The sequence below is a fragment of the Trachinotus anak genome, unplaced genomic scaffold, assembly GCF_046630095.1.
Source record: "Trachinotus anak isolate AG129_WGS33_773 ecotype Australia unplaced genomic scaffold, CSIRO_AGI_Tana_v1 ptg000019l, whole genome shotgun sequence".
NCBI lineage: Eukaryota > Metazoa > Chordata > Actinopteri > Carangiformes > Carangidae > Trachinotus > Trachinotus anak.
The window spans coordinates 21563038-21587714 of record NW_027273870.1 but is presented as its reverse complement, the minus strand read 5'-3'; the positions used below and the strand labels follow the sequence as shown (position 1 = coordinate 21587714).

At 42.1% G+C, this 24677-nt stretch overlaps 1 protein-coding gene across 7 annotated transcripts in view; it reads left to right on the top strand.

Moving 5' to 3' along the window:
* The window catches only part of lrba (LPS-responsive vesicle trafficking, beach and anchor containing), a 183128-nt gene that overhangs the window by 45765 nt on the left and 112686 nt on the right, over window positions 1-24677 (top strand). For 2 of the 7 annotated variants that reach the window (XM_071503550.1, XM_071503547.1), the window contains exons 22-33: window positions 4368-5771; window positions 5894-6102; window positions 6561-6714; window positions 7626-7806; window positions 9448-9581; window positions 10222-10329; window positions 10468-10609; window positions 10932-11280; window positions 16904-17079; window positions 18936-19020; window positions 19428-19561; window positions 20408-20469. In XM_071503550.1, the coding sequence (XP_071359651.1) occupies window positions 4368-5771; window positions 5894-6102; window positions 6561-6714; window positions 7626-7806; window positions 9448-9581; window positions 10222-10329; window positions 10468-10609; window positions 10932-11280; window positions 16904-17079; window positions 18936-19020; window positions 19428-19561; window positions 20408-20469 (3138 nt within the window). The remainder of the gene's footprint in view (window positions 1-4367; window positions 5772-5893; window positions 6103-6560; window positions 6715-7625; window positions 7807-9447; window positions 9582-10221; window positions 10330-10467; window positions 10610-10931; window positions 11281-16903; window positions 17080-18935; window positions 19021-19427; window positions 19562-20407; window positions 20470-24677) is intronic. The other 5 variants (XM_071503553.1, XM_071503551.1, XM_071503548.1 and 2 more) reach the window with 4 other exon arrangements.

Below are 24677 nucleotides of genomic sequence, written 5' to 3'. Positions count from 1 at the left end.
GCCTGTGAATCTGATAGTTGCATTGGGTGCTAGCCACCAAGATACATGCATCTGCTATAAAAAAGCTAAAGAAACTCAATTGCAATTTTATTGTCCCGTTTGATAGATTTCCTGCCACCTTTGTAGCACCAAAGCTGTTTGTCACTGTTGCTCTCTCCTCCCACTGCTGCAGGGCTGTGTATGCGCGTGTGATTGCGTGTGTGTGTCTGTGTGTGTGTGTTTGTGTGAATGTGAGTTACCAGGCACATTTTCTCTTTGCCCTCCTTCTCTCTTGGGCTCTAGTAAGCCTTTCTCTCTGGTCCCATTGAATATTCATCGGAACCATGCACGAACAATCAGAGAAACAAGGCCTCATAAATACAACCAGCCCACTGGGAGCCTCTTGATAAGTGCATATATGCATGCACAAATACATATATACACGCTTCATCTTTACATGGTTTAGTTTGCCTTGTGTCAGCCATGGTAAAATTGCCAGTATGGCATGTACAGGGATAATATGCCTAATGCTGAATGCACGTTTCCACTTCTTTGCTCAAAGAGACAATTTTTTCCTCTTGTGCAGCTTTTTCCTTTAATACATCATTTCTTTTTGTGTCTTATACTTTTTGTTTTGTCCTGCATTTAAGGCACGGGTTTAATCTATTGTAGCTCTATAAAAATCCTTATTGGTTGACACCTGCCTGGAAATGGTGGTAGAGCAGCATTAGCAGCTGTACTTGTCAGTTTTTGCATGATCTTCTTGTTGTGTGGAGCCCATCAGTGATCAGAAGAAGTATATGGACCATATTTGATATATTTTCAGTTTTTCTACAGTCATCCCACTCTGTAGGTGAAAGAGTGTTTGTTTAGTTGTACTGGGAAGTGTAGAGAAGCTTTATTTGTTCATTTGGATTATGGTCTACTGACCACCTCAAGTTTTGTATTTTAATTTCTTTTGTTTTATTTTGTTGTCTACTAGCAAAACATAGACTGGCAGGGTATTAACAACCTGGTTAAGAATCGTTGAGAAGTAAAAATAAAAAAAAAAAAAATCTGTGTATTGGATTGCATGTGTGTTTTTTAGTGTGTGTGCATGTGTACAGTATATCCTTTTATGTCAGTCATCGGCAAGTAAATGTGTCTGCATATGCATCTCTCTGAATAGACAGATGTTCCTGCAGGTGGGCCCGCTGACACAACAGCCCTCCCACTTTCAACCCACACACCCACCCAAGGTGCCCCTCGTCCATCTCTGCACACAAATCAGTTTGAGAACAAGAAGATCTCCAAAAGAGAGAGACTGGGGCGTGAAGGTCCCTCTGCCCTTCAGACTCCCACTGTTGGCTAACTTCATTACACCTGTCAGACATTTTAGCACAAAGATAAATATGAGTAGAAATGAGCCAACACATCTTTGACACAATATAATATACATTAAGGTATTTTAAAAAGCTGCAAATTTTGCAGATACATTTTTGGAAGAATGGTGTTTATCAGTTCAGCCTTTGTCAGTTTAGGAATGTCAAACATTAGAGTTAAATAGTTTGGCCGTACAGTCTTTGCCTCCTGGGTTTATTGAGACATTACACACAGAAGTCTCGAGCTGTTGTTCTTAGCAAAGAGTTCCAGGTAGATGCATTGACAAGTGGACAAAGAAGGGAGACAGTGAATACATTGAAAAGCCAATGCTAGATAAAAACCATGCATCGAGTGTTGTCTATGCTCTGCTAACGCTAGTGTTCATGTATCTGATCTTTCAGTTTATAATTCACAAATGAATATTAAAATGTCAATGTGAAATGTATTACAATCAGATGATGGATTTCCTGTGCATTTGCTTATTTGGCTTAAAACTATTTTAGCATACACAATCTTTGTGCGAACTTCTCATCCTATAGAGAAAGTACAAATGATACAGTAAATACTGTGGGTATATCACTGGATCGGGTCAGCAGGAGAAAACTAAGAAGAAAAATATTTGAACAGGGAGTGAGAAATGAAGATATTGTGAACAAGAGCAAAACCGCACGGCCAGCACAGCAGCTACAGATGACATTGATTTTGGAGGAGGAATTGCATTTAGCTAATCGGATTAGAGACGTGCTGCCCTCCCCATTTCCCCTTTGTTTTGTGGTCGCTTGCTATCTATTGATCTAAATGTGGACTCCCATGCTCCTACTGTGGGGTCTCCCAAGATCACCACTTTGCCACCCTGACCCTCACCTACCAGGTTGTGGTGTGGGGCCTCTGCTTATTCTGGATCAGTTCAGGGACAATGGAAGTTCTACTGAAGTGGTTTGAAAGTGAAATCGCAGGTATTGTTTGACTGCAAGGAAGTGTGGATGTTATTTTTTCTCTTTTTGTGATATATTTCTGTTGTAAAAATTACAACCAACAGAGACTTGCCCTGTTGAAGCACTGCAGTGTCCTTTTTGTTTATGATCGTGTGTCCTATTTCCAAAGCGTTACAAATCTTTAGTATGATCTGGCTCTGCTGTGCCCATTTAATACCATGTTACCTGTCACATTAGAAAAGCCCACCATGTTTTTCTACATTACCATAACATTTTTCCATACCCCACAGAGGCCGGGCCGAGTCATGGAGTGGAATGAAATTAGATTAGATCAGCGCTGATGTCTTAGCCACCCAAGGCAGTTTCTATAAATTGTAGCAAGGCTAAACACTATTTTAAAAACCACAGAGACATATTCTACCTCTGTCTAATGGTAACTGGATCTGTTGCAGAGCTGCATTTAAGGCCAACATACATCATCTTAATGTACAGACTGCATCCTGAATCTATGACGTTATATGCTGCAGCGCTCTCCTACATAATTTCCATAGCAGTGCACTCTGAATGCAGCCTTTTAATTGTTAAAAATGCTAAATGTCAAATTAAGCTCAAACTAATGGGGTAGAAGGTCTTGCTGTGTGATCAGTGGGAAAGAGGGAGGAAGAGAGAAAGAGACAGACTACTGGTGCATTTAGATCAGGCTGTGCACTCAGAAAACAGCTATGGATTACCAATCACTGCTTCCCACTACAGAAGATTAATGAGCACTCGTGTAGCAGGCTAATTTAGAACAATAACGCCTAATTAATTACAAATAATCAGCTGCTTTCTCTCCCTTTCCTTTCTTCCACTCTCAATGACTCACTTTCTTCCTCTTCCTCCTTTGCAATTTCTTTTATTTTTTTCTTCCTTTTGATCTCTGGCTTTCTCATTTTCTTTGTTTCTCTCTCTCCTTCTGTCCAAATAGCCTCAGGTAAAAAAGCTGCAAATTGGGTCTGTGCCCCCCCCCCAACCCTCTCCCTCTAACCACCAACCCATCTTTGACTTTCTGTCCTCCAAGCTCAGTGATTAATGTAGGGTCTTAAATTAGGCGTGGGAGGATTTGCCAATGCTGGACACGCACTCAGCACAGCTAGCAGACACACACTAATAGTATCTACTGCTAATCTATGACTGCTTACATGGATGGGCTCTTCCTCAAATGCCACAGCAGACTGTTGTCGTTATAGACTAGCAGTCTAGTCTACCCCTATCAGATGGTAAGAAGACTGAAAGGGGTTAATGGGCCATGGGCTGCTGCACATAAAAGAGAGGAAAAGTTTTAAATGTGGCGCAGTTTGGTTAGATGTGGTAATAAGCTTATAACAGCAACCTGTATTTACAGGGTGAAAGTGTTAAGCAGTGGATGTCAGATAGATAGGAGGACACAGGTTTATAGATTAGTTGAAATTTTCTTTGGAATTGTTGATACATAAGTGTGTTGTTCAATAGGTTTATTACATATATCATTAAGGTAATGTTGATTTTCAGTGTGCTGTGATGTTTAAATGTCCTATTTAACATTTAATGATATCTTTTCTGTATTTTTAAACAATAGCAAGGTCAAAGTCTTCAAATATATTTCTCCAACAGCCTTAGAGAAAGCACACATAAAGGATACTTCCTACTTATTACAATTTGTGTCTTATTTTTGTAGTTTTAGCTGCTGTTGTACATACACAACACAGCGACATAATAAACGGAGTAGGCTAGCCAAACTTCCTTGGAAAAGAAAACAAATTTCAGATCAGTTCAGGTCAGACTTCCTGCTTCAACTTTAACTTACTGTACTAACTGTGCAGTGTTCACATGTTTTATTGTGCATCAGTCTTTTCCTGTTCAATCACTTTCACTTTTACCTCCAAGTACAGTAGAATAGATATTCTAGGAGTGGTTGTGTTAATGGCTTGTGTGATCGTGTGACACTGTGTTCTTAAGTCAAAACAATAACAGTTGCAGTAAATTGGTAACTATCGTTTGATTAAACGTTGGACCAATTATGTTGATTGCTGGTGTTTCATAGTTTGAACATATAATCTTTTTTGTTTGCAGGTGACCTTTGAGCAGCACAAGGAGAATCTGTCCCGCATGTTCCGTCAGTACCAGCGACAGGAGTCTGCAGCCTCTCTCAGCACAATCCGAACCGTCTCTGGTGTCAGCCAAAGCTCTGAGACCATGGAGTGTGTTAATGGGCCACCTGCAGGGGAGGCCGCCCCTTCCACTGTCATTGAGCTTACAGTGGATGAGCTGGCCCACAAGGCGCCTGACTCAGCATCAAGTTCCGCCATCCCCTCCAGCCCACCGGAGACTGCTGATGAAAGGGGACGCGCATCCATCACTGTGTCCAACATCCTGACAAGGCCCGAGGAAGAAGAGCAGAGGTCAGATCTGGGGCCATCCAGAGATGGCTCAGGTGACGGAAAAGAGACTGAAGCTCCTGTGACACAAAACACTGAAACAGAGAAACAGAGTGAGGAGGACAATAAGCAGGAAGCAGTGACGGAGTCTTCCACTGACAAGGACAAAGATCATCTACAAACTACCAGCCTGCCTGAAACAGCTGACATAAAAGCAGTGGAAGTGGTTAGTGACTCTACTACAACATCTGCGAGCGATGATGCAAAAACGCCAACTGATGATGAAAAATGTGAGAGCGAACACAACAAAGGTGAATCGTCAACCTCTATGACAGAAGACTCTTTAAATGAAGCAGACACAGAAGTGCCGGTGGTTTCAGAACAAGAAGGTAAGACTGACCAAACGTCCCCTGAGACGGCAGCCTGTCTGGAGAACAGTGTGCTGGGTGGAGCCTCCGTCTTCAATGAGGACCTGGTTGATGTGTCATCTGTTAGCGACCAGATCCAACCTAGTGATGCTGATGATAGCCAGGAGGAGTCATCTTTTGTGTCTGCTGCTGCCGGAGAGGAAGGAGACATATTAAAAAAGGGGGAAGATAAACATGAAGGTGATGAAGGCAATAAAAATGATCAGGAGGGGCAGGAAGAAGAAAAAGATGTGAAGCAGGAGGTTAACATATACGAAAAAACCGAAGAGAGTGAAACTGAGGAGAAACGTCAGAGTCCTCCACCAGAAACACCTGAACAAAATGTGACACAAGCACCCAAAGAAAAAGCTAAAGATGAACAGTCTTCCTCCGCAGCTGAAACCACTACTTCAGAGCAGCAGCCCTCAGACACCACACTACCCTCTACAGCCCAGGAGGTTGCGGCAGCGTCAGCCTCCACCTCATCCAGCCAGCCTTCGGAGACCAGCGGCACCACTGGAGAGGAAACCTCGTCCAGTGCCCCACCCAGCAGCACCACTGCCTCAACCTCTGACACCCAAAAGAGTGCCGACTCTGTCAGCAAGACCAAAGAGATTAAAATTGCCAGACTGGATGTGTCCAATGTGGCCTTAGACACCGAGAGACTTGAACTGAAGGAGACCTCTACAACAGTACGCATCTGCTCTTTTCCCCTGGTTTCTCTTCTTTTTCATCTTTAGAATTCACTAAAATGTGTTATAAAGAAAGCATATTTTAAGTAAACTCATTGTGTATTGCTTGTGCCTCTCCGTAGGAAACAAGCCAAGGCCAGGCAGCAGCAGCAGCAGCAGCAGCAGCAGCAGGAGGAGGAGGAAGTTCTTCAGGTCAGCCGAGAGAGAGCGGCACCTCGGCTCCTCGCTCCACCATGTTTCGCATCCCAGAGTTCCGCTGGTCCCACATGCACCAACGCCTCCTCACTGACCTGCTCTTCTCCATTGAGACAGACGTCCAGATGTGGAGGAGGTAGTGTAACACTGATTTGCTGATTGTGACTTACCTAATGCTTAAGCTAACAATAATTTTGACAGTTGATTAGTTGAATAAAGATTTATTGAGCTTCCATGTCTCTGAGGACTAAAGCAGTACTTCAGATTACATTTGACCAAAAATCAGGTCTCTGTTGATGCTGTGGAATTCATTGTTTATTGAACACACTTGACAACCAATAGACAGTAAATGTTTCTGTAGAGATGAACTGTGGGGCATTTGTATCCTTAAGGTTATTAGTTATCCATGTGTAATTATACCAGGTAGAACTATGCACTCAGTTTTACCTGTAGCCAGGCCACTAGAAACATGCTCTCTTTTTAAGCTTGTCTAAATGCTACTGTTGTGGAACATCTTTCCTATGTCAAAGAGGTGATATTCTACTTTGTGTTGCCTTAAGAAGCCAACTCTTTTTTTTCCCCGCTGTCTCTCAGTCATTCCACAAAGACAATTCTGGACTTTGTGAACAGCAGTGAGAACGTGGTGTTTGTCCACAACAGTATACACCTCATCTCCCAGGTGGTGGACAACCTCATCATGGCTTGTGGAGGAATTTTACCTCTACTCTCTGCTGCCACCTCTTCCTCTGTGAGTCTCCTAACGTGTGTGTGTGTGTCTCTACTTTTGTCTGTGGCTGTATATGTAGCTGATGGCTCCAATCACAGGAAGTTATCCATCCACATTGACCTTTCTCAATTGCATTAGACTACAGTTAGCTGCTTCCTAACATTGTTAGTTTGTTTTTTTTGTTGTCTGACCTCAGTGACTGTGGCTCTTTGCCTCTGCCAGTGACCTGACCAGCCTGTCCACGAAACGGGTTGATGTTCAATTGCATTATAATTCAATTACATTCAGTGTAGTGTGGTCTGTAACTAAATTAGAAATGAATGTGAAAAATTATAATGATACATGCCAGGATGTGTTTTCACACATTACATATGTACATTATGTTTTTTTAATATATTTTCTATATTACAAGTAATAATAAACTTTATTTGTATAGCACCTTTCATACAAGAAATGCAGCACAAAGTGCTTTATAACAAAGAAATTACATGGACCAAGTGCATCACATTAAGACATAAAAACATGTTAAAAAAATTTAAATTAAAACATGTTAAAAACATTAAAGATGGAATCGTAATAACGTAATAACAGAAAAAATTAAATCAATAAATAATTAAAATAAGTTAATAATGGATTACATAGAATGCATAAAATCATTAAGACATCAATACTTAGAAAAGAGTTTGAAGAAAAAAAAGTGATTTAATTATTTGTTATTTACTTGCTTTAAACCCAAAGTAATGTTACTTTATACCATTGAATAAATAACATAACATTAAAATAAAGGTCTTGTTTTCTTTTTTTTTCTCCATAATGTATTTCTTTTAATATAAAGGTAATTATTCTTACAGGCAGTGCCCACTTAACTTAGCTACTTCTGTGATTACATATCCATTAATTTGTGTGATAATTTTTCCTCCCTCTGCTACCAGCATGAACTGGAGAACATTGAGCCATCCCAGGGCCTGGCAGTGGAGGCTTCAGTCACCTTCCTACAGCGCCTCATCAACCTCGTGGATGTTCTCATCTTTGCCAGCTCCCTCAACTTCACAGAGATAGAAGCGGAGAAAAACATGTCGTCAGGAGGCATCCTCCGACAGTGCCTTCGTCTCGGTATCTCATCCATTCTTCCCCTTGTTTGTCCCATTTTTTTTTTTCTTTTTTCTTTTGTTTAACCTTGCAGAGTTTCCAGATGTTTAACCGTCTTTCTATTCATCTGTGTCCACTCACTGAACTTCCTTCTTTTATCTCCTCCTCTTACTAAGCCCTCTGTCCTCATCTGTTCATCGATCCACCTCATATCAGCCGGCAGTAGCCTCTGGTATAAGCCCCAGTCATGGCTCCCTGTAGCCTTTTTGACCCTCCCTTCTGTATTCTCTCTTTCCTCTCTGCCGTCCTCCTCTTCATCTCCCCGTGCTGCTCTCATCCCCTCGCCTCTTTCACTCTGCTCGTATCAGCGCTCTCTTATCTTGTTATTATAACCCCTCTGCATGGCAACACTCTAAAATGGCTGCTATCATGATGTAGTGAGTTATCCATAATGGCCTTGGCTGTACTGTACTGCAGCGTAGCCCGAGGCCTTTCTCTGGCTCCTGTTCCAGGCTATTAAAGTTTCCTCTGACAGCATCAAAAGCCAAGCCTCGCTCTAGCTGAATAAAAGATATTGAAATTCTTACATTATTAATTTTCTATGGTGAACCTTTTCAGCAAACACAGATCAACACAGTACACACACACACTTGCTTGGAAGTGGTGCAATCCTTTATGCACTGATTTAAATAATTTTGTCATGCTTTGTTCTATATATGTAATGATGCATATGCAGGTATCCGTTTTTGCTTTTAGATGCGCATTAGAGTGAATGTTTCATACAAAAAGGCTGTCAAAATGCAAACATGTTCTACAAAGAGCACTTCTTCTCTCAGATATTATCCAGCTACTGTTGCTGCTGTTGCGTTTGTGCAGGAAAGCGATGCCACCGTAACACAGGTCCAGTTTTAGAAAGCAGCCGTTATGAAATGAATATTTGATGAGGTATGCGCTCCCCATTGCTGGCACCTAATCTGATTTTGGAAGACTGTAACAAGGTTTTAGCGTCTCCACCCCTCCCTCCCCCCTCTTTTTATAAATGGTCGTATGAAAGAGTAGTCCTAATGGAAAAAGCGAGCCCATTTCCAGACGGAATAATTCCCTCCTTCGTAATCTAAATGGCTCAGAGTTAACATTTGTCAGTTGTCAAGTATAGAACAGTGGGGGGTTGGGAGGGGCTCAGACAGGAGAGCAGTACATTAGATTACAAATGGTAAGTGTGCCAGTTTTGAACCCACCTAAACTTGTCAGACCACAAGATATTTTTTGCGACGAAGGATGTATCTTGCTGCCTACTCAGCATGTGCACACCCTGGCAGTGTCATTTGTTATGGGAGCTGCACAGTGGATGTGATTCAAGAGCGCACCCTTGCACTACGACCTTGGGGGGAGAGGTGGAGCAGGGAAGAGTGAATGATGCTGCCAGAGTTGGCCAGAGCACTGACCTTGTTGTGGCCCCACTTTTTCTCCTTTGTTTTTGTCTCTCTCAGCTGCTCCTCTTGTGGTTTTCTCAGTTTTCCAGCTGGATTCTCATTTTTCTTTATGCATTTGCTGTGGGTGTCATCTTTTCAGAATCAATGTCAGCATAATCCTACTACTTAGTTCTCTGAAAGTGACTTTATTTATATGTTGTCACATCACATCATTCCCTCTGTCCTTCCCCAGTGTGTGCAATGGCAGTGAGAAACTGTCTGGAGTGTCAGCAAGCCCAGTTTAAGCATGGCACAGAAGGCTCAGCCTCCAACTACACAGCCATGCCCAGCACTGTGCTTGGAACAGCCAAGTCTGCCTCTGCACAGGCAAGTCATACAGATCATGTCCTCACTTTATTGTCTTGTCATTTTTATTTTCTACTCAAAATGCAAAATAACGTTGTAAATCTCAGGAATCAGCTCTCACTCTAGTACTGGTCATCCTTATTGGTTTCCCTTTTGTGTGTTTTTTTTTTTTTGTTTGTTGTTTTTTTTTTTTCATAGACACTTGAAAACAGTCACATCCTCCTTTTGTCCTTTTCCTGTACTCACCAGTAAACCAGACGCGGTTTGTCCTTTGTCCTGTTCACCAACAACAACCTAGTGTTATTGCATTAGCTCATGTCTTATTATATTACCTCACTGGTTGCTATTTGTTACACTAGACTAGGTTTTTGTCATTGCCCCTTTGATTTGATACAGTGACTTCCAGTAAAGTCATGTTGTTCTTCCCTGAACCGGGTGTTAAAGCTCATTTATAATGCAGTGGCTCTATAGAAAAGCCATTATGTTAAGGACATGATCCCAGGAGGAACTGCTTCCCTAAGCTGTGAAACCTTAACCTACTCCATGAAGTGTACATGAATTGCTAAACATCCTGATTGGTATAGAAATGCATGTGCTTTTTTGGCCTTTACTGTTAGACAATAACATGTGGTAATGGTCTGATTTTCATGCACACACGCAGAGTCCTGTTGATGCAGTGACAGGTGGAATGTCTCCAGTCAGAGATCTGGACCGGCTGCTCCAGGACATGGACATTAACCGCCTCAGGGCTGTCGTCTTCAGAGATATTGTGAGATCACATCAACCACATCACGTGTTGTATACACATAACACCAATGAAATAACTCAGCTATCACTGTTTCCTGAAGAACACACACAGACACACACACACACAGACAGATCGTTTAGTGTATGTTGTTTGTTCCAGGAGGACAGTAAGCAGGCTCAGTTTCTGGCTCTTGCTGTGGTGTACTTCATCTCAGTCCTCATGGTGTCCAAGTACCGTGACATCCTGGAGCCCCACAATGACAAGAAACACCCTCAACGATCTCAGTCTGCCAGGAGCACAGGTACAATAAGTCTAAGGAAAAAAGTTTCATCTGAAGTATTTATCTACTGTGTGCTGGAATGCTTTGGTTTCCAGCATTTCTTTTGCTTGTGACTAAATACAAAGCCAGTGTTTCTAACTTACAATTACAATCAGAGTGATTTTCCCTTCCCAACAACATAATTTTATGTTGCAGTATTTAGTTTTTCCCTTATTGCAAGCCAGTTTATCATCTTGCAACCCTTTGTGTCCCAGTTGCATGGTTGGGAACCACTGTTGTTATTAATCTCTCATGATGATTCTTTATTGCTCACATTTCTTCATGATTATTTGTGTCTTCTCAGATAGCGGTGCCATTTCTGGTGGATTGGAAGTAGAGAACGGCGTTTCTCTCCGGCGCTATGACTCTGGCATCGGTGATGACCACACCTCAGCTGCTGCGAGCGAGGCAGATCTGTCATCCTCTGGCGTGACTCATGGTCCAGACGCCATCTCAGAGGCCTTGTCCACACTGTCGTCTGAGGTCAGACCGGCTGATTCAAAGGGCAAGAATGTGAAGGACATTCTGCGCAGTCTCGTGAGTCCTCCAAATGATGATATCATGGTGGACCCAAGTCTGCTGCCACCAGCGTTTCTCGGAAGTGTGGGCGATGCGGCCAGAGAATCATCGCAAAAGTTCAGCTCATTTGATAGGTGAGGGCTCTGATTCAAACATGGCTTGACACACAGATATCAGATTTCCTAGAAATAGTGTGGCAGTATATTTCTGCTGTGCATATTGGTGACTGTGGGAAATAAATGTGGGCGGAAATTCCCCTGTTGTTGACATGGGTGTAGTCCTGACAGCTTCATCAGTTTCTCAAGAGCCCATATGGTGAATACTCTAGTGACTCTCAAGCTTCCCAGTTGACAGTTTCATGCCATTTATCCCAACATAACTGCAGGGTACTTTTCAAAGTCAGACCTTGAAGACATCTCAGCTTGGTATCCTCCGAGGAGGCTTTGTTGGATCTTGAAAAAACATTCTGTAACAAAAAACGTTTTGAACCGGGGGAATCTTACTCTCCAACTCTTTCGCTCTTACTCCCATTGTTCTTTCTCTTAGCTGTCGATGCAAGTCCTCATCCCGAGCAAACGGCCTCTCAAAGAACCTGTCTTAAGGAAAACAGGAGTCATGTCTGGGATGGAGAGACGAAGCTGGCAGGAAGCTGTTTCTTTTCACCGTGTCACTGATATTTAACGACTTTCTTTTTCATCTCTCCTGCTGCTCGTCTCTCCCTGTCTAACATTCAAAAGGGTTTCCCCCTTTCTCTGGCATAAAAGCGGTATAATTTGCATTACCCCTGGAGGTGCGGGGGGGAACAGTCAGGAGTAAGGCTTCAAAAGCAGAGCGGGGTACTGAAGCCACAGACGGGCCCAGGTGAGAGAGGATGGTCACCGGTCTGGTTTGCATTTGGAGCGTTGATTCTGAGACAAACGGCGGAGGGAGGGGAGAGGGTGGTAAAAAGTGAGAGGGAGAGAGATGGGAGAAGGGGTAGAAAGAAGTCTCCATAGGGGTGATGTCAAGTCAAGGTTCTCATGTATTGAAGAAAACATTTCTCTGTTTCTCTCTCTTTTACACACACACACACACACACACACACACACACACACACACACAGTCAGTCTGCCTACCCCCAACTGTGGGAATTCCACGGCATCTCTGTGATCGCGTGTCTTTATCTGAGGAATGCTTTGTCAGGTCTCAGGGCGCTCCTCATATCAGGGGGATTAGACTGGCTCCTGTCCGCTGAGCACACTCAGTAGGAAGAGAGGACGTCAGGAGCGCTGGAGAACATAGACTAACAGCTTGCTCGCTGCCTATGGGAGCCTTTTCATGAAAGGTATACAGCCCAGGCACAGACGGCAAACTTCACCAAACGCTCCTCTCTGAGTGTTCACCCATGAACATTTTGTAGGGTGGCAGCTCATGATAATTTTCAGTATCAGTTAAAGGATGAGGGTGGAAATATTCTCTGTTTTTGTTATTGTTAACACGTCCCAAAACCAACAGTGTTAATAGTTTTTGGGCAACAATGGAGGTGAACAGAGGAGTAAGTCACAGTTTAACAGGCTTTTGCTGCAGAGACAATACCTTGACAATATGAAAATAAACAATCACTTGCCTTATCCTTTAATCTAGCCATTCTTTTTCCAGTTAATCCTTGAGTCTGTAAAATGTCCAAACATAGTGAAAAATGATGATCACAATTTCCCAGAGTCCATGGCGACAACTTCAGATTCCTTCTTTTGTCAGACCAGTGGTTCAAAACCCCTAAATCATTTTGATGTGTCAAGGTCAGAATTGCTGTGTTGTCCATATCATTCGCTGGCTTTAAGCCTGTATTTATTTTCCAGTCTCTTGAGTTTACAATTCTTGATCAGCCTGCAGTCTCTAGTCCTTAGCCTTACCAATTCTACCTAGCAGGTATATAGGTATGTTCTAACAGTGTTTATTATCTTGTTGTAATGACTCTCACTGCACAGCATCTCCAACTACTAAGTCTCCCAGTGATACCAGTGCAAGCCAGAGCTGACATTCTAGACTGACATCTCCTGCCAAAACATGGCAACTTTCCGCTTACCCTGAGGACTGGATTTACGAGTCCACTGCATGTAAAAAGCAGGGATCTCCCAGATAAAAACTGGGGGTGGGTCAGAGGGTGAAGTATCCCCCCTGATTTATTTACCAGTGGAGACCTGCTGGATTTCTCCCATCCATTTCTCAGCCATGCCCCTGTTATGACAGCCAGTCTGCAAATATTTGCTGACACTAACCAGAACTAAACAGTGTCATTGTACGAGGCGGTGATTTAGATTGCATGGTTCAGCAGAATATGTGAGTGTTAGACACAGGGATATACATGGTGTAGTTGTTTGCATTCCTGGCAGCAGACTATGTGTGCATGTGAGAGTTGATGTACAGATGAGTTGTGTTGATGGTTAAGTGTTGTTAATGTACTGCTTAGGAGGAGGGTTAGCATGTTGGACACAAACACAACTTAAACAGTGAAGATCTCTCTTTTATATTTTAACCAACAATTTGCAAAAGTGAGCCTGTGTGAAATGAAGAGTTCAGCTCTGTGGACACAAAGAGAGGTTCACACAAGTTCACCTGCTGTGATTTACTGAGAGCACGCTCACATCTAACTGCGGCTCCTCTGTGACTGTCAGTGGCTGTTTCACATGTCTAATATCATTATATTTTAAAAGTTACATCATTAAAAAAAAAACTTAACTAACTTTTACTAGACAAAATTTCAACATTTCTATCTTTGCTTCATATTTTATGATTGCCTCTTGTCTTAAGTAAACAACATGCCACCAATTTGTTTCTGACACACATATACACCTTGCATGTATTCCCACATAATGTACAATATCTTTGTGCGTACACACATAACACACAACACACACATACTTTGTGGGCCCTCAGGTTGCAGTTGCTCCACTTATAAATCACTGATGTCATCCAGGTGATGTCCCTCCCACACCAGCCATCGTCGTCCAATCACAGCTCAACAGATTGTCAGATGCCATGGACTTAATTAGAGTTGATTTGAAAGTAGAGTGTGTGTGCAAATGTGTCTGTGTGTATGGTCAGTGAATAACATTTTTAACATTTACTTGCACAGGGTTGTTTGAAACGTAGGGGAAAGAGATCAAAGCTCTGCTGGGGTGTACACCCACCCCCCCCCCTTCCCATGAGCTGCCTCTGAGGTTAATACTCTAGAGAATGGTATTTTTACACACAGACATACCGCTGACACTTCCTTACTCATTCTTGCACTTTAAAAAAAAACCTGATATAGTGGAGATTACTGGCATCACGGTGCTGACTGCACTTATCCATTGTAGGTTAAAGCCTTTAAATAATTCAGCCTCAGCCCAGCGAACACACACACAAACTCATCCACTGCCCTGAGCCCCTGTTTGTGGGTTGAGTGGGGCCGCTGACGGCTGATTAATCGACTGGGGCGACCCACTCATGATAAGTGTGGCTAATGACCTGCTGAATAATTCACTGGGCCTTTGCTGTGGAACAGATGGAAGGCCAAACATATACACGTACATGTTCACTGGCAGACTCGTACACACTTGCGCACTCATGCATTTATTTGTACACTCGTGCATATATTCAAATATTTGAGGACAAACACTCACACACACACTCACACTCACACTCACTCCCAGCCTCCACACACCAGGGGTCCTCTGTGTGTCTCCTGCTGTTGACACCTGGGGTGCTTCACGTCTGCACCGCCTTGGTTCCCTGTTATCACAACCCAGCCCACTCACTATCAATACAGAAGGAAAGTTACCAGATATTTTTATCTCCAACCTTTCTGGCTATCAAAACAGATTTCATTCGCTTCTATCACTACTTCAGTTTTTATGTATCACTCTGGACCTTCTCAGTATGTGTTTGTATTTTAAACAAAACTGTCAAGCCACTGGGATCCGTATGCAGCTCTGTTATTCTCAAATCATAGATCATTTGAAGCAAAGGTCAACTGTCAGGGTTTAACATTCACAGTAACTTTAATAGATCTGATCAGCTGCCTTAAATCAACCCGGAACAGCCTTTGATACTGCTGCCAGTTACCTGTCTGCACCACAGGGAGCTAGATTCAACTATCCCCTCGTGTGTGCATAAAAGCATGCTCACACACTCACTCTGGGAACGTGCAGGTATGCATGCTAGTCCTGTTGTCTGTATGCTCCCAGTCCTTTCTTTCCATATTTAAATTTTGTGCATTTGATGCATGCTTGCATATCTTGATAAGCCTGGATTGGTTTGTGTTTCTGAGAGGGAGCAGTAGCCAGTGATTAGACCCTGCTTCCCCTATGTCAGCACTGATAAGCGGGTCCAGGCTCTCTTTGATATGGCCAGTGGTCTGTCAGAGCCCTGGTTTAAACTGACAGCTTATCTGCATGCTGCTCTCCTCCCATCTGCTGTTCGCTGGATGCGACTTGAACTCCGCTCCGTTGTGCCACATCACTCCGGGAAACACTTCCTGTTACTTTACACGAGGGACAGCTAAAGAAGCGCGATTATTGTTACTCAGATAACTGTGTGTAAAAGTGTAAAGTAGCCGTTGATGATTTATAATAATTTTTAAATAAGCTTTGATCAGTATAGTTTATCATTATATACATTAATTGAAATGTTTTATTTTTATTTTTAATATCAGGGTTGTTGTATCAATACTGTGTTTTCATATTTGGATTGATTAGTTTGATCAGAGAATAGTATTAATATATGATTTAAAAACTTTTTTTTATATAATTATGGTATTAGTAAATGTAAAGCTGTGTGTGTGCTTGGTCTGCAAATCAAACCAAAATACTTAATAACATAGTAACAAAGATGTACATTAAGTTTTGAAAATGGGCATCATTTTTTTTTAATATATATTTAAAAATTTTTTTTGTTTATTTATTGAAGTTACTTTAAGTTTAAAAAGTTTTTTTATTTCTGCAAAGCACAGCTGCTAACAGTATGTTAATACTGAATCAATTCAACACTGAATCAATTAGAAGTTATATTTTCTTAATTTGAAAATGGCAATTTGTAGAAAAGCTGCTCTCCAAAGAAAGTATAAAGAACTATTTTTTTTGGTATTCATATCAAACGATTATCCCATTGGCACTGGTAGCCAGCCCTATTTAGAGAGATTGCATTCAGTTAGAGGAAATATCTGTCTGTGCAGTGAAACTTGAGAATATGCACCAAAAGCTGGCTTCATTTATCTGTTGTATCAAACTGTGCTTTGCACGTAGTCCATGCAGCAGATGCTGTAATGCTCTTATTTTAATGAAAGTCTTAGTGTGACAGGTAACAATACCTACTGATATATTCCCACTGTGCATGTAAGATCAATGTTTGATTCCTGCCACATGAAGCATTTCCCAGGAAGCCTGAGATACCAAGAGAGACTTTTTCCTAGAGAGAGTTCTCTCTGCTCTTAGTGTAATACCAAGACCAACAAGCAAAACAAACGTTTTTTTTTCATACGGCATAAGGCTAGTAAACAATTAGCACATTAGTCCAGATGAAAGGCTGCAGGTGTTCCAGGGGTCTATGGCAAGATAAATGTGACATTTTAAAATATTGTTGTCAGAAAAGTTGCTCTGTCACCCTGCCAGACAGAGTTGGTGTTTGTCCAGTCAAACTGTGTACATGTACACGTCTAGGGAAGGTTGTTGTGAACTGCATTTCCTTACAAAAGTTTTGTCAGGGTTACAATACAAGTAATAATTTTTCCCTCTACAGAAGTGTTGTCGTTGCGCCCAAGAAAGCCGGCATGATGCCATCTTCAGGCACTACCACTCCTGTCCCAGCAGCCAGTGCTACCTCTGTGTCCGCTGGGACACCTATCGACAGTGTTGCTGTGGTATCTTCGGACGCCGCCGCCCAGAGCACCTCCACGGACTCCGCAGCTTGTGAGTGTGCGTGCACACACACACACACACACACACACACACGTACATGCAGAATCTCAAATACTGAAGAGGCAGTGTTACTGCGAGGGCAGCTAAGTCGTACCCTGGATGAGTCTGCTAAGAAAAAGTCAATATTTATTTAGAGATTGTGCCTCTTTGTGCATCTGGCAGAATAATGTTGCTGTGTTTGCACAATGTAATCCAGTTACCACAGGCTGGAGAGACAGCAGGAAACATTACAATTACACTAATTCAGTTGTAATTACATTAACATCTTTGGCTTTGGCTTTATAGAATATAAAAAAAAATCCAAAACAAAACATTTAGACTCTAAAAAAATATATGAATATAACAGGTGTAAATATAAATGTGAAGATAGTAAAAAATAGTTTTTGTCGAGTAAACATTGGGCTCAAGAAATGTTATATAACAGTGATCTCTGATACAAGGATGAATTAAGTTGAATTAATAAAATAATTAAAGTCATACCTTTATATTTTTAATCACAACTTTATAAGCTCTCCTATGTTTTTTTGTCGCCTTTCTGCATGTGTGACTCTATAAATGTGTGTAAGGTTTTTCACTGAGGAGTCTGTGTGTGTTTAAGAAAGGAGGGAGTGACATGAGAGAGGGGGGTGTGGGTTTTATGAGATATTGCATTTACCGTAGAATCAGGTTGGAGTATGTGTGTGTGTGTGGTGTGTGCATGTGAATAATAACTGTTAAAGCTATATGCATCTGTTTCTGGTGTCAGTAAGCAGTGTGGACTAAATGTGCTTTGTGAGTGTGAGTGCGTGTGTGTGTTTTAGTGGAGCAGTGGGAGGACTAATGGAGACGTTCATTCACTCGTTTTTTTGGTTTGAAGGAGCTATTTCAGCTTGAGAGGGACACTCTCACCAGGCCCACATGGCGCTGCTTAACACCTTACACACACACACACACACATTCCAGCCCTCATTGCACTGTCTGTCATTCCTTAAGAGTTATCCCTGCTTGGAGACTGTCCTGGCTGGAAAAACAAGCTCGCTGAAACACCAGAGGAATCCCCCTCCTCCATATTCAGCTGGGCATTAGCTTATTTATGAGCCATAGGGAAGCAAATATACTGCCAGATCAATCAAACATGGACTTTGTACCTTGTGCTCCTCTGTCTCCAGAATGAAGTCGTAAAGCACCTTTTAGTTGTACAATGAAACAGTCACAAAAACAGTCCAGAGGGGTAAATTGGTATGTAATGACTTTATGAGCAAAAACAACTGGAAAAAAAAAGCAGCTATTATTTATCATCTCACATTCCAACACAGGTGTAACACTTCAAATATTACATTCACAGTATTTAGAACAAATACATACGTGTGTGTGTGTGTGTTTATACGTAGTGCATGTGTTTTATGTATGGCTGACATCTTAAAAAACACCGTCCAGATATGATCACCCTGTTTAAAGTGTGACTACAGCTGACAGTGAAACCTTATCAGCCTTTCAGTGTACAGCTTAAAGGTTTCCATCATGAAAACCTCATGATGGACATATTGTGCTCAGAGTACATCATCCACTATCTTACCATAAAATTATACTTGTACCCCCACTGTCCCTATTTGACCATAAATCCCTCTTTTCTATACATTTGAATGGTGACCATTGTGTTATTTCATAAAAGGCATGTTTTCTTACAGGTTTATGTGCTACCCTGGCTGTATAATGAATTGCTGTGTGTGTGTGTGTGTGTGTGTGTGTGTGTGTGTGTGTAAGTTTGTGTCAGCGTGTGTGTGTGTGTGTGTGTGTGTGTGTGTGTGCGTGCAGCGTCCTATTCTTGTCCAACATCCAGACTAATAACAGAGTTCTTTGGTTTCTCCCTGTAGCAGGCGGCCAGGTTCCAGCCAGCGCTAGCCTGCCATCTGTCCCCCCACTCTCCCCTGTGACCCAGAACACAGCCCCCAATATGAGGTGATTCATCTTCTTTTCTCTCTCTCTCTCTCTCTCTCTCTTCTCTCTCTCTCTCTCTCTCTCTCTCTCTCTCTCTCTCTCTCTCTCTCTCTCTCTCTCTCTCTCTCTCTCTCTCTCTCTCTCTCTCTCTCTCTTTCACTCACACACACATACACATATACACTATCACCTCTTTATGCACCGGAGCACACACAATCAGTTTTTTATGCACATTCACTGATTGTCGCTTTGTGCTAATTCCAAACCCCCCCCCCAACACATTAAAAAACAGACATTTTACTGATGTTATTTTTTTACATTTGGCAATTTCTAGAATTTATTCAGAGTTGCATGCCAATTTTTGTTTTACTCTTCTTGTACTGTGTGTGTGTTCATGTGCTGTTTGGCTTTCTTTCCTACATATTTAGTATCTCAGAGCGTCTGGAACATGCTCTGGAGAAAGCGGCTCCTCTGCTGAGAGAGATCTTTGTGGACTTTGCCCCCTTCCTCTCTCGGACCCTGCTGGGCAGCCACGGACAAGAGCTCCTCATTGAGGGCACGAGTAAGTTCAACATCATAGAGACACAGTCTGGACACACATGGACTGGCTACACTTGTCCCCACTGTTCGTTTACTGAGCGTTTTCTTTTTTGTTTGAAGATGTCATGACATTGCCGTGACTGTCCTTGCAAATCTAGAGGATGGTGCATCCCATAAATGCTGTTCTCATTTAAATGCAATAACATCTCCAGGCTATTGTTAATCCAGTACTATGATGAGTGTACGTTGAGGCAAGAGCTGGTAGCTGTGCTGAAGGTTTCCAGGGGGCCAGGTCAGAGGCCAGGCCACTAATAGCAGTGTTTGGGATGTCTGCTGCCACCAAACAAAATGGAAAGTTGATTGATAGCTGCAGGGGGGCCTGAAGAGAAGGCAGGGGGAGGTGTGTGTGTGTGTGTGTGTGTGTGTGTGTGTGTATGTGCTTGTGCATGCATTTGTGTTTGTATGCATGTGTGTCCATGTCATATGAAGAGCAACTGAAAGACCAAAGGCTACTCTGCCTTCTTACCGTCTGTGCCTCTACAGCACACTTTGGACACTCTAGTGGCCCCCTGCCCTCTAAAAGCCGAGGGATCGCCATTAGGGATCAATGGGACATATGCTGGCCAAGTCAGGCCTGTAATACAAGGCCCAAATATGTATTAGTTTACAGTAACATCATGTCAGCTCATTAGGCCCATCAATACTAGCTGCTCCCTTGCAGATGGCACATTGTTAGGTAATCCCAGTCTGTTTGTGCGTCTGTGTGTGTACATTTATGTTTCCACAATAATCCAAAGAAGCTTCATGAAATTAAAAAAAAAAAAAATTAATTGTTTATTCTGACTCCCTTCATTTTGTATTTCCCCAGGCCTGGTGTGTATGAAGTCCAGCAGCTCAGTAGTGGAGCTCGTCATGCTTCTGTGTTCACAGGCAAGTCTGGCATCTTTATCTTTTCTTATCCTTGTCTTCCACCTTCCCTCCTGATTAGGCTCACCTTAAGTGCAGTAAATCCACAGTCCACAGTGAGCCATCTAGAGCCTTATCTTTCCTCCACACTACCTTGTGCACCTTTCCACGTTCACCCCATCCCCGTGTAAAGACAGAGAAACCGGAGAGAAGGCATCTTTCGCCACAAATATTGGTTTGAGGGTCAAGGGTGGCCGACCTGTCCGTGTCACCTTTGACCTGAAGGCTGGCCCTTGTGGCCTCGACCAAACTGATGAGGAGGGATAATGTAGATTTGATGGTGCTTTGCATTGATTATCCTTCTCTTCTCTGTTGTCTTGTGGGTGTTTTGTTGCCAAGTTTATTTAGCTGCTGCCGGATTCATGAATACTAATTCAGGGATCATAAGCAGGCGTGGGCAGATCGATGATCGGAGATGTCGATAGATCACTCCACGATGGCTGATTAGCATTAAATGACATGAAGCTACTGATGGCTGTGTGTGAACCTAAATACAGTACTTCATATTTACTTGTAAATGCACAACTGTTTGTCAGTTGCCCTCAAATATACACAGTGACAAGGACAACAGATAATAACTCCCCTCTGGCTTTTGGTTGTTTTTGTCCTCACCATTTAAAGCACCTCATGAAAAATCTCCAATAATACAAAAACACACCTGATTAATGACACACCTCTCACTACTGCGCTCTGCTTTTTTTTTTATCAGCTTTATTTTCGAAAGAAATAGTACCTGTCATCCAGCATTTTTTTCCCCCTCCACCTTCTCCCCCTTTTAACCCCTCTGCCCTGTTTGAATCCCATTATTCACTTCGTTTCTTCTCTAAAAAGGTAATACAGTCAGATTACACATCTGCTTGGTTGTCAGTGGCCGCGCATGGATTTGGGCTAGTGGGACACTCGAAGGGAATGTGAGCCCCATAATGTCCAGAGACGAAGGAATAGCAGGAGTGAAAGCTAGATAGAAAACCAAAGAGAGAAGAATGACAGGCTCTAATGCACCTATTTGTCATATCTGTCAGGGTGTTGTTTAATGCTAATCTAATCAAAGGCAGAATCTTGGTGATTGCTCTGCTGCACAGCTCATGCCTCGCTTCCCCCTTTGGTCCCCAGCCCAAGCTATTTCTTCCTTTCTCTGAGCTCCATGCTACCCCACCCAATCACTACAACACACACACACACACACACACACACACACACACATTCTCACATTCTCACATTCTCTCTCTCTCTCTCTCTCTCTCTCTCTCTCTCTCTCTCTCTCTCTCTCTCTCTCTCTCTCTCTCTCTCTCTCTCTCTCTCTCTCTCTCTCTCTTTCAGTGAGAGGACCGGGGATTGGCCAGTGTAGTGTTGATTGCTTCAATAAATCATCCAACCAAATTCTCTCACAGCTAATGCAAATGTAATTTTATTGTTGTGTAAAGGGAGAAAGGAGGAGTAAGGGGGGGCAATATTTTGCTTCTCACTGGGGAAAAGAAGAGAGCAGGGACAGACTTTCCTCTGGGCTAAATTACAATGTATAATTATTTGTGTGTTGGTTCTCCTTGTGGGGCAGTGAGAGTGAGCCAGTGCCATGATTGATGACATTATTTAGTAAAGTTTGTCGGGCCCTCTGGCACAGGAAGCACTCAATTCTCTCACAGGAAGTGCCTCCGTGGCCATCTTGTGACTCCTTCCTGCCTTCAAGACAACTGGTGGAGGGAGTAGATGGAGATGATTTTGATTGATTTTTTTTTTTTCCTCACCCCACCACCCCCACACCTTCATTGGAGATGCGATGCGATACCATCTCTGTGAAATTTTAATTAATTTCCCAAGCTTTGAGATGGAGTGGAGCCAGGGTGAAGGGTCAGGAGGCAAGGGACTGCAGAGCAGTTTTTAATCAGGGATCCTATGAAAGTTGCATTGGCCGCCACATCAGCTCAGCATTGAGGAGGGGATTGTAAACCGCTGTTTGATAGTGCTCCATTTCTAAACAATTACAACAGTGCTCCCAATTAAAGGACCATTTTGATCAGACAATAACTGTTGGGGTGGCATGCTGCCTTGTTCTCCGCTGTAATATTGATCCTGCATATACAAAGTGAGGATTAATGATCATAAACTGTAGTTGAATCAGAGTACTTATCAAAAAAAGAAAAGCTGCAGTTAGCATTGTTGTTCATTCAAAAGGAACAATATCAGGATTAGTCAGTAGATTAGTTTCTGAATTAATCATTGGTGTATACAATGTTAGAAAATGAAAGATGCTTATTACAATTTCCCAGACCACAAGTTGACATTTTTTCCAACCAACAATTCAAAACCCCAAAACATTAAGTTAACTATCAAAAAAGACTCATCAGATATTCACATTACAGAGGCTCAAACCAGTCCTGACTTTATGGAATATTTGCTATTAAAAAACAAAAATACAAAAGATGAATCCAGTATCCAGTTGTTGCAGATTAATGTTATGCCAAACAACTAACTGTTTCACCTCTACTCGCTTTAAAAATAGGACTAGCCATTCTACAAAGCAGCATAATGTTATTTTGATGCATACAAGTTATTATGATAATAATTATATAGCAGTTAACAGTGGCTTATTTCTTCCATTATTAAACCAACTCAAATTAGTATACAAAGCTTTGGTGCTAATTAGGCTGGATGATTTCAAGTAAATGAAGAAAAGAGATCAAGACAGTATGATCCTTCTAGGTCACTGAATGTGATTGCTTCCTCAAAGGTCTTGCATATACCATGAATATCATAAGAGTTCTCTAGTGAACCATATCAGCTGAGGGTCTTTACTCTTGGATTTAAAGAGCCACTTTTCCCCTCTTCCCTTGCCCCTGATTCACTTTGACAGTTTCACTCTCCCTCTCACACTTGTTTTCTCCTGTCTCTTATTTATGGCCAGCCTGTTGTTTCCTGGGTGCACTTCTTGAAGTGGCTTCCTCCCCAAACATCTGATTAATAAATAATGTGCTGGGACAAGAGAAAGAGCTTTCTCTTGCGCTTGCTGCCGTCCGTCCAGAGCTTTGAGAAATCATCTCATCGGATACTGGACAGTCTACGATGAGCAGAGGCCCATAAATCTCATCAGTAGCTGCATTTGTGTCCTGTAGATCAGCCATTATTGTCCGGCCCCTCTGTCAGCCCATCCATCCTTCTGCCATTTATCAGAGATGCATCCTGTACATGGAGTGGAAGGAAGGTAGAGAGCAAGAATTGTAAGGTGGAGCGGCACTGGTTTCATGATGGTCAACACCACAAGACTGCTCCTTCTAACAAGTCAACAAATACACAAAACATAATGCTGAGCATGTTTTTGGTCTGTTGTTGAACTGTTAGAGAGTCTGTTCATCACAACAAAACATGAAGCACAGTTTTTTCCACTAATCTCAGATGGTCCACAGCAACGCATATTTTTTAAATTTTTATATATTCAGATGTAGACTTATCAGTCTCTGGAATATTTGCTTCCATCCCAGTCCAAGGTCAAATAGAATTTTGTTTGTGATGCTCATAGTATTAAAAAAATTACACTTCAAAAATTTAACTGAAAAAAATTCTTTCCAGAACTAATGCCCATCTTACAGTGTCTTATTCACAGCCCAGAAACTCAGATTAAAATTGTACAATTAAAAGTGATGTTGGTGTTTTTACACATGGTAACATGGCAGAGCTGGTCAGTCAGTCTACTGCTGTGGTCCAGACTGAAATATCTCAACAACGACTGGATGGATTGCTATGAAGTTTTGTGCAGATATTCATGGTCCCTGGAGGATGGATCTGTCTCGTGCTCCCCCTCTATAGCTTCCAGCAGGTCAGAGTTTGCATTTATCCAGCAATTTATGCTATATAGAACTAGGATTAAGTTAGATCCTTTTTTGGTAATTTTTTTTTGTAATTTCTAATTCACCAATCCTTTTGTATATGTAGTTATGAATGACTGGTTTACTGTTAAATATTTGTGTGTGAGGTTATTATTTCGGTGACCGCTGATGCAGATAATCCTTTAACAGTAATTCAATAACATCAATGTTATCCTTGCTAATCCAATGACCACACATTATCATACATTCCCAGCCAGTCTCACCAAAGCTAACCTGTTTAACAGATGGGCAACTCTCTCTCAGTCAGTAGGGAGGAAGACATTGACCTCCCCGAACACTTGGCTCCTCCTG